This window comes from Mangifera indica, chromosome 7 (assembly GCF_011075055.1).
Source record: "Mangifera indica cultivar Alphonso chromosome 7, CATAS_Mindica_2.1, whole genome shotgun sequence".
In the NCBI taxonomy this organism is placed as follows: Eukaryota; Viridiplantae; Streptophyta; class Magnoliopsida; order Sapindales; family Anacardiaceae; genus Mangifera; species Mangifera indica.
In genome coordinates this window covers 15,679,474-15,688,929 of record NC_058143.1, presented here as the reverse complement: position 1 = coordinate 15,688,929, position 9,456 = coordinate 15,679,474, and the positions used below count along the sequence as shown (strand labels likewise).

Sequence of the window (9,456 nt, the reverse complement as noted above, 5' to 3'; positions counted from 1 at the left end):
ACAATCCCAGCTTCCAAAAATATATATTTCTAGCCATATATGGAAGCTAAACAAATGAAACAACCTTTTGTAGAAAGGCATTACAGTTTTAATCTAAAAAAATTATGCAGTATATCTCACCTTCATGAAGTAGCAAAAACTAATTTCTGTGCTTCCATTCAAAATGTAAAAAACTGCTGAGCCTTGATGAATCAAAACTTCCCGTCACCAAAAATCATGAGGCAATTGTATTGATCTTAATCCTTTCTCTCTACGAGTAACAGTTTGAGAGAAACGCCAAGACTTGTGTATGCTCCTTCGAATGGAAGGGAGCTTTCGGGCCACAGCCTTCCATATCATTTGGACAGCATCACCTTCCTTTGATGGGTATTGAAACTCAAATAAATGTTCAATCTCTTTCAATCTATCATGCATTTGTGTCCATTCTTCCTTTTTTATGCTCCTCATAAGGTTTATGAGAAATTTTTCTTTGACAGCATCTGATGTGCGAACAAAGATACAGAACTCTGAGTAGTCAAGAATATCCTCATAAGGGAGTTCAATGTCATCACTGATGATTACAGGTACACAATGGCTAGCAATGGCATCAAAGAGGCGATTTGATGAAGGGGTGTCACCAGCAATGTTGAGGCAGAATTTGGAAGAGTGCATTCCCTGCGAAGCTTCTCTGATTCCATTCTTTTGAACACTTCCAAACGTGAAATGCACATCTTTTTCATCTTTTAAAAGATAAAATAATTCTTGCCTCACAGAGCCTCCCTGAGTAAGAAGAACCCATGAATAAAAGATCCATGTGAGACAAAAGTATACAAAACTAAATTTACACGGATAATATAAAAGAAAAAGGGGGCTCATAGGCAAACATTGAGAACTCTCGGTCCACAGAATGGTACATGGCAATTTGATTTTCACAAACAGAGAAGGGAAAAAATAGGAGTTGTATGTCAGCAATACTTAATTTTGACACCAGATGATTAGGTGATATTTACTCAAAATGCTATGATGGAATGAACTGAATCCATTTCCTTAGAGCCACCAATATGATATTATATCCACAAATATGAATTTGTATATATGTAAGAAAAGCTAGTAGCTACATGTGAACACTCAGAACATGCATCAAATTAGGAACATGCCATTCAGTGAAGCTATATTTGTTTTCCTGATCATTTTTGTTTTTGCTTTCACGATCATGGGAGTGTTAATTACTAAGAACACAGATATAAAAGTCAGAGATCACAATCAACTAATTTATCATTTTCTTCACAAGCTACATGGTTTAAATTGTTGAAACCCTGTTGATCTTCTGAATATTGTTCCAACATTCAAGATGGCCTAGAATTAATCAAAGAAATTATATATTAGATATTTACTGATTCATGGTAAGCTATATCAATATCTAATAGTCTCTCTACCATCTACTTTCCAATTCTAATTGTAGCTTCTCTGAGAGGTCACATGGCTCTGCTCTTGACAAGTATAATATTCAGAATGCAAGCGCCAAATTAGGTAGAAGAATTATTTCATAATTTACTTCTAATTCAAAACATATCAGAATACAATTGGATCTTAACTAGACATCACATTTGCTCCTTGAAATCTATCATACAGAAGCATCAGAAAAAAATCGTCAAAGCAAGAAAACTTACATCTTTTCTATATACGGCGCCCTGGAAATACAGCAGAATTGGACGGCTATCAAACTCCGATGCATCATTGACATATGATTTGATTACATGTTTGTAAGGTGAAATCACATCTTTTTCAACATTTGCTATATTGGGAGGATACCTCCCAAAATCTGCAAGAATGAACATTGCAGGCCACAGCTTCGTCCTAGCATCTAACAGGCTATTAGGGTGGTGAGCCACCACTATGTGATCTTTTCCACCACTTCTCTTCCATTCCTCTTGACTAGTCACAAACTTCACCAACTTCTCTTGCAACACCTTATTCAGGCTATTCTTTTCATTCAGATGCCTTTTCGAAAATCTGTTGTAGCTCAATGAAGAAAAGAATGGCACAAAAATAACATCAGCTTCGCTCGAGTTGTGCACTCTTATCACACTGCAAACGTCCCGCTTATCATAAACCTCTGAAGCAAGAAGATCTAAGGTCAGCCAATATTCTATACTATGTTGCAAGTTCAGCCCGCCAGGATATGAGGGTATTTGGGTTCTAACATCAGGCCAAACACTATTCCCTTCTGGTTTCCAATTCAAAAGTCCGAAATGAAACTCGGGAGGCAAATCATACATATAAACCTTAAGCAACAAATCGTTATCTTTACTGCATTTGACATCATATTTCTTTCGAATTAACTCTTTTTCTTCCTGTAAATTATTTCTCCTATTGTCTATCACAGTAAGGGGCTTGGAATTGGTTACTGAACTAGCCTCAACAAAATAATGGTCTCCAGTGGAACGCAGAAGAAAGAACCAAGATAATGAGAAAAAAATGGTTGATATTAGGAACAACTTAAACAAACAGTTTCGACAAATAATGAAAGAAGCATTCTTCTCAGCCACTGCCATACTAATCCAAAAAGATCAACAATGAAAAACTAAGAAAAACCTAGAATTGATAGACATTAACAAGAATTCCTAATATGAAATCATAAATTATCCGCCCGAGCTGGAACAATCAAACAAGATTATCAATCCTCATTGATTCAATACCATGAAGGCCAATATAGCCCCATAACTAAATGTGAATCTATCTTCATTATGCAGAAACATAAACCAGCTCTAAAAAGTACTGAAAACCCAGATGAAATTCAATCCAGTCTCACAAACCAAAAAAGAAAAAGCCATGAAAAAGTGAAGAAATATAAGCGGATGGGAAAATAAGAAGGGTTGTTACTGCTGTAAATCTTTGTAAGAGAGATGACAGGAAAAGAAAAATCTTTTGTTGTTGATGAAAGTGAAAAAATAAGTCTCTCAGTTGTGAGCCTTGTGTCGTGGGCAAAGACTGAGAAGAAGCGTTACGTGATAACAGGGTGGATCGCTTGAACCGGCCCGCACAACTCTCTCGGTACTGACTGACTTCTTCTTCTTCATGTTTTTCCATTTTTGTTAATTCAATAAAATATTGTTCTTAGTTTTAAAAAAGGAATTACAATCCTTCTAAAAGTATTTTTCTTTTATTCAATAATTTCACATTGATTTTACTTCTAATAATTAAAATTAGGAACATGAAAAATAGGGAAGTTATTGGAAAAAACATCCAACCATTAATATTATTTATTAATAGAGGAAGTACATTTACTTAATATCAAATATAAATAACAAAGTCCACTTGTCCTCAACTATAGTATGGATCTAAATCTATGTTTGTAAATTTTTAAAAATTTATTTATTTATTGTTATTAAAAATAAAATTTTTATTTAAACTCATATATTTTAAAATTATTTCTGTCTTTTAAATTTATATTTTTCAAGATTAAAAATCAATTTTTTTCTTAAGTTTAAAGTTGAAAACTTTATCTTCTAACTATATACAACTGCCCCCAGTTTTCTTAAAAATTTCAGTTGCACTCAAATACTTTCTTTCCCTTTTTCTCTAGTGACAATTCACCATCATCAGCCATCAGTCTCTCCCTCCCGTCTTCCCGATCACTCTTCCTTCCCTCTCTGACTTTCTTCATCGGAGATGAAAACAAAGACAAAATCATAAAATTCATGGTTTTTAATTTTGAGAGTGACAAAAGTTACTTGAAATCATAAATACTATTAAAATTATTTCTCTGTCCAATCCTGTATCAAAATAGCTTTTAATATTTTGATATATTATTTTGTGGCTTATTAGAATAGAACTCCAGCAAAAATCTTTTCACATTTCAAGCAAGGTTAAGTTCAGATAATAGCTTCATGTTTCAGATACTTTGGGCAGTAGGAAATAAGATATTGTGGAGAAGAAAAGGGTGTTTTCTTGTTCGATGTCCGGGTGTTTAATATTAATCCCGCTGAAGGGCTAAAGATGTTGCGAAAAGGATTAGAACTGGAACTGCATCTCTGGTGCGTAGCCAAGAGCTTCAAGGTGGCCAGCCATGGCTTTGTTCATGGGTGGAGGACCGCACCTCAGAATCTGCACATCCCATGACAAAAGTTACTACTTATTGACAACTTTTTTCCCCTAAATATCTTTTAAATTATGAATTAGCCAAAGATTCAACGCAAAAAAGTATTGGAGAGCTTCAAAATTGTATTACGAGTAGAGAAAAAATGCTAACGAGTTGACTAAGCATAATAACAAAGCACCATGAAAATGGCTTGAAAGTTGTACCTGAATATCAGCTGCTGGAGCAGGGCAATGGATTTGAATCATTTCCATCGAAACAAAGCCAACACCACCATCCCATGATTCAGGAGGCTGAGGAAGTAAAGATTGATCCGGAAAGGCAGTTTTTCAGTAATAAAGCATCAAGGATTAAAATATAACAATATCAATTTCTTACTAAAGTTTGGATGTTCCAATGTTTAAATATTTAGCAAACTTTCAATTTGTGACTTAGAAAGTTTTCTTGAACCTCTAAAAATTTGAGTTTTCAGAAATAAGCTTTATTTCGTCAGAAGTGTTATCTTATTAGCAGTATGTATGATTTAAGTAAATTGAGTTGTGAGAGCTGGAATCTTACCCAGTCAATTCAAACTAATTTTAATCAACATATATTTTTTTCCTCTTCTACAGATCTGTAGTTCTAAACTCTGTTTTACTATTTCCACATCTAATAACTCTAGTTATGAAGAAAAATCAGCTCTGATGAATCCTCAATTGATTGTGCAATCTCGTCACATCAAAACTATAACCTTATAATTCTAATATATTGATGAATTTAAGATCCTGTACAGCAAAAATTAATGTTCTGCATCATAGGATTTTTATGCTAACTTAAAAATGAGTCAATAGCACTCTGTTAAACTACAAAGGTTAACATTCAGACTGTTTTAATTAAGAGGCAACTGACCTGATTCAACACATAATATACTTTGAATCGACCAGGGTACTCTGAAGCAAGTCCATCCAACTCTTCCTGTACATACATTATATATAGTAATCATAATCCACTGTTATCAACTCAAAATTCGTACATTAACATATCACGTTATTTACCCTTCATACATCATTTGTTTAAAAGGACTTCATCCTTGGTAATTTATACACATGATAGTGAATAATCACATAATGCAGCACCTTTTAGTGAAAGTTTGCATTCATCTCTATTAATAGGGTTTATGGAAGGCCATGTTTATCTTGCAAAACCAGTTAACCAAGGAAAAGGAAGAATACATCATTGGTAAGTGAAAAGAAAAATGAAAACAAACCAATTGCCCATAAATCTTGAGCATTCTAAAACTCCTAAAGATTTTCCAAGTTTTTTCAAAGCGGTTCAGATGCATGCACCTCTAATAATGTCTGTCTTTATTTTCATACAACTAATCTAATATTATGGGCTAAAATTTCACATAACTTCCTTCCCTCCATTCACTGGAATGATTACTAGCATACTGATCTTTCAATTGTTGCTTGCTTGAATAATTAATGGACAAACAAAGGATTCCATATTGCTCAATGTAGAGAATGCCATAAACAGGCATGAAAAACCATTTCCAAAAGGGATAGATGAAGGACCAAACAATGGCTCCAATATGTTATCTTGGAATTTTCAATATAGATACAATGCTCAATAATTGAAAAACAAGAGCATAAATTACCTTCAAAAGAATGTCCTCATATGTAACGTTTGCATAAATGAGATGCACCTTTGTTTTGTCTTTGGGGTTCTCTAGGATTGCTCTAGCAACCTAAATAAAAAAACATAAGAATCAATTAAGTATATATCAACATAAGCACCTTCTGAAATATAATATTCCACATGTGGCAGGCAAAAATCTCAAAACAAATATAAGGTTTTCTTTCAGCAACTAACTTGGAACATTGGAGTGATGCCAGAGCCTCCTGCTATCATCCCAAATGCTCTAACTTGGCCAGGTTGATACCTGAATCGACCCTAGTAACAGCATTCAAGATAAGAAGTTGAAATAAGAGATATTTTGCATAGGCGAAGTGAATTAGACAAGTATGGTTCATATGTGGAATTATTAAACCGGTGTTATGAAGATAAGCTATGAAGCAAACCTTTGATTAGGACCAGAAATTGCAAAGTTATACCAAAAATTTGATTCATGAATGTCATATGTGGAAACATATTTTCTACCGTAATAAAATGGTCACAGGATGACTTCATATGAAAAAGATGAAGAGTGAAATTTTAATTTACAATGCTTAGTAATAGTGATATATAAAAGATATACATTCCTTGGATAAATCATCTAGGACAGCCTGACATTAACCGATATCTTCATAAATCAACCATGCAATTCACCGAGATAATAAAACGCACTGTGATTTATCTGTTACGATAAATGACTTGACTGTTAAATATCACATCATAATCGTTACGACTTTTGACTTATGTCAAATAAGAAGTAACAATTCATATATTGTACAGGAAGAAAGAATTTTCATACTTGCAACATAGAAAACTTGTTTATAAAATCCATTATGATTTTCACCTAGAGTGGCATTAAATTAATGCTGGATAAGGGTCAGAACGAACTTGTGATATCATCCTCAGTATAGATGCATGGTAGAAACATTTAAATATTGAATCTAGAAAGAACAATTTTAACACCCTTTTTCATCTATTGTGTAACAGCCTGAAACAGTGACAAGCATGCAGTGAAAGGAAGGGTCTGTATATTAATATGCAAACAGAATTGTACCTTGGGTCCCTTCACAGCAAGATAATCGCCAACACGCATCTCACGAAAATGGTGTGACATCCTACCTTGTGGGTACATCTATATAGAACCAAAATCCATTTTAAAAAAAATAATAAGAAGAAGAGTCTAATTTAGAAGGAATAAAAGTCCCAAAACAGAAAACAGGAAAAAGAACTTATACTTAAATGGTCTAATATGGGAAAGACAACCAACATAATTTTTGCAAGTAACATACCTTAATAACCAATTCAAAACGGCCAACATCAGAATCCAAGGTGGTTGGGGTATATGGTTTAATGACCTCTTCACCTTGACTATCTTCACCCCTGTTCAAAAAAGTTAAAAGTATGATTGCAAAAATCCAATACACTTGCTGATAAAGCCTAAGGCAAAAAATAATCTTTCAGTCCATCTACTAAAATCATTCACATACCATATAGTAATAGAAATTTATAACGACCTTTAGATTAAGAAAAGATATTAAATTAGACAACAATCAAGAACAAAAATCAAATGAGACTTTGGCTCATTTCATCACATGGGGTACATAAGATCAACCAACCTGCAGCTAATATGCTGTCCAATTGGAAGACCCAAAACTGAAGTGGGAGTAGAAAGTGCAAATGTGAATTTTGCCACATTATGGCTCAGCTGTGTGCGTTTAACAAGCTTAAATTCCTTGAAATTCTCAGGATCCAAGCACCCTACAATGACACACCATAAATAGATAATTTAAGAAAAATAATTTGTAGAACATTAAACTTAGGCAAAGAGTTTCACACAGAAGCAAAAACAAAAGTTTTTATAAAGAATACTGATTATGAAGTGATTCAGTATCACCATGCTCCAAAATACATGCATAATTCAATCGGTATGATTCCACCGCGTTCAGATTAAAAAGGCTGCTTAACAGAAGCAATTGAGGTGAGCTCGAAGATTTTCTATTCAATCTCAGTTCTGATAGATTTCACCAAGCTTGCTTGTTCATGATACATTTTAGATTTCTAATTAATTAGTAATTAGAAAAAAGCTCATCCCATTCTTGTTGACACACTAACTTTATAAGCAATTTGTTCCAGGTCTTCAGGATTTAGGTAAATTCTAATTTGAGCTAAACATCAATTTTCAATTATGGTTGACTAGCGTGTAAAACATCAGTGATTAAGAGATACATAAATCATACTATCCACAGAACCTGTGTTATGCAGGTACTGATATCAAATTGTAGTAGCTTTATTTTCAGATCCCAAATAAACCAAATTTGTACTCTGGAATAACTAAATTTCAAGACCATGAAGGTACAGCTAAAAAGACAACATTTCGCAAAAACAAGCAAATCTAATCCACAAAACTAACTATAAGAGATGAATAGATGACAGAAGGATCTCAAAATTGTGATTAAACTGATTGAAGTAAAAGCAAAAAATTTTAGGCTTAGTAAACATTCTCAATACAAGACTCATCAAACAGAAATGATAAGCAATCCAAAGTCTACACTGCACTAATAGCATTAACATTTCTTATAACTTAACATTAACAAACTAACCAAATAAAAAGTATCCAACAACAAAAAAAACACAGCTGAACTAATAAGATCAAAATTTTAAACAAACATAAGAAGCATATCGAGTGAAAGGTGGAACCTTTAGGCTTCTTGAAGGAAAATAAGAAGACAGCACCAACAAGTATGGCGACAAGAGCCACAACACCGCCCACAAAGAGCTGAACTTCTAAAGACAGCAAAAACTCCATGTCCAAGTGATACCCTTTTGGAGAAGAGCAGAAAAATTGGAAAGACAAATTGCAATTGTTTGGTAAGACCAACTAATGAAAGACAGATTAAGGGATCTGGCGCGCGTGCACCTACCCACCCCTTCACTGTGATACCCAACCGTGCACGTATAATAATATGGTAAATTACGGGTATAGAAATAAAATAAATTCTGCATTCTATATTTTTTCGGTACTAAAATATGTTATAAAAGAGTTATCAAATATTAGACTATTATATTATAAATTTTATTGATATATTAAAAACTTATTATTAATACTAATAAAAATTTATAACTACGCCATTTTTACCATACAATTAAGTATATATTATTATGGGATTGATATTAATTTATTTAATTATATAATAATAAATTAATTATACACTTAAAAAAGTATTCTTATAATTTTATTATATTTTTAATATATATTTTTTCTTTTCAAATTTACACTTCTTATCTAAATATTTGCCTTTATATTAAAATTTTTTATTAATATTAAAGGTAAAATCATTATTTAACAAAAAAAAATTTTAAAAACTAAAATTTTCTTCCATTTTCTTTCTTTAATTTAAAAAATTAACAAATTTTTTCATCAAAAATTTACATTTTTTTCTCTAAGGGTTTGACTTTTTTTAGTCATCACTTTCCAATGATCACTCCGAGAAAGTCATCGACAATATATGCAGATTGGTTTGGCATAAATTAAAGTTACCCAACAGTGTGATATATGCTAGTGTAACCAGAATCTATAAAAATATGTATACCTTTAGAATTAAAAATAAAATAATATTTAATAACAAATTAATATATTATTTAAATACTTAAAATTGTATGTATATAACATTGCTAGAGTAAAATGACCATCCCAAATTCCCAATGGTTTAGGATTCCATTCTTCA

At 32.6% G+C, this 9,456-nt stretch overlaps 2 protein-coding genes across 2 annotated transcripts in view; both read right to left on the bottom strand.

Annotated features, from left to right (window-relative positions):
* Nucleotides 1–3,661, bottom strand: part of LOC123220717 (probable arabinosyltransferase ARAD1) — a 3,746-nt gene extending 85 nt beyond the window's left edge. Inside the window, exons 1-2 of the mRNA XM_044643273.1 lie at nt 1,650–3,661; nt 1–759 (exon numbers count right to left, since the gene is read on the bottom strand). The exon at nt 1–759 is cut by the window's left edge and continues 85 nt beyond it. Coding sequence (XP_044499208.1) covers nt 205–759; nt 1,650–2,534 — 1,440 coding nt within the window. The 5' untranslated portion in view covers nt 2,535–3,661 and the 3' untranslated portion in view covers nt 1–204. The remainder of the gene's footprint in view (nt 760–1,649) is intronic.
* A 154-nt stretch (nt 3,662–3,815) lies between these two features.
* Nucleotides 3,816–8,666, bottom strand: LOC123220718 (NADH--cytochrome b5 reductase 1-like). Its single transcript, XM_044643274.1, has 9 exons — nt 8,429–8,666; nt 7,348–7,489; nt 7,021–7,111; nt 6,786–6,863; nt 5,930–6,010; nt 5,715–5,804; nt 4,967–5,032; nt 4,285–4,371; nt 3,816–4,086 (listed from the first exon to the last, which is right to left on the bottom strand). Exons 1-9 carry the CDS (start codon nt 8,535–8,537, stop codon nt 3,994–3,996), a joined length of 837 nt encoding a protein of 278 aa, XP_044499209.1. The 5' UTR covers nt 8,538–8,666; the 3' UTR covers nt 3,816–3,993.
* Nucleotides 8,667–9,456: the final 790 nt, after the last annotated feature.

Bases quoted from the DNA above. Each gene is read 5' to 3' on its own strand.
- LOC123220718 (XM_044643274.1), bottom strand. From the start codon at position 8,537: ATGGAGTTTTTGCTGTCTTTAGAAGTTCAGCTCTTTGTGGGCGGTGTT. The intron at 5,033-5,714 runs GTAATTTATGCT...ATGTATGTACAG, and splicing joins ATGAGGACATTCTTTTGAAG to GAAGAGTTGGATGGACTTGC. The intron at 4,372-4,966 runs GTCAGTTGCCTC...TTACTTCCTCAG, and splicing joins TATATTATGTGTTGAATCAG to CCTCCTGAATCATGGGATGG.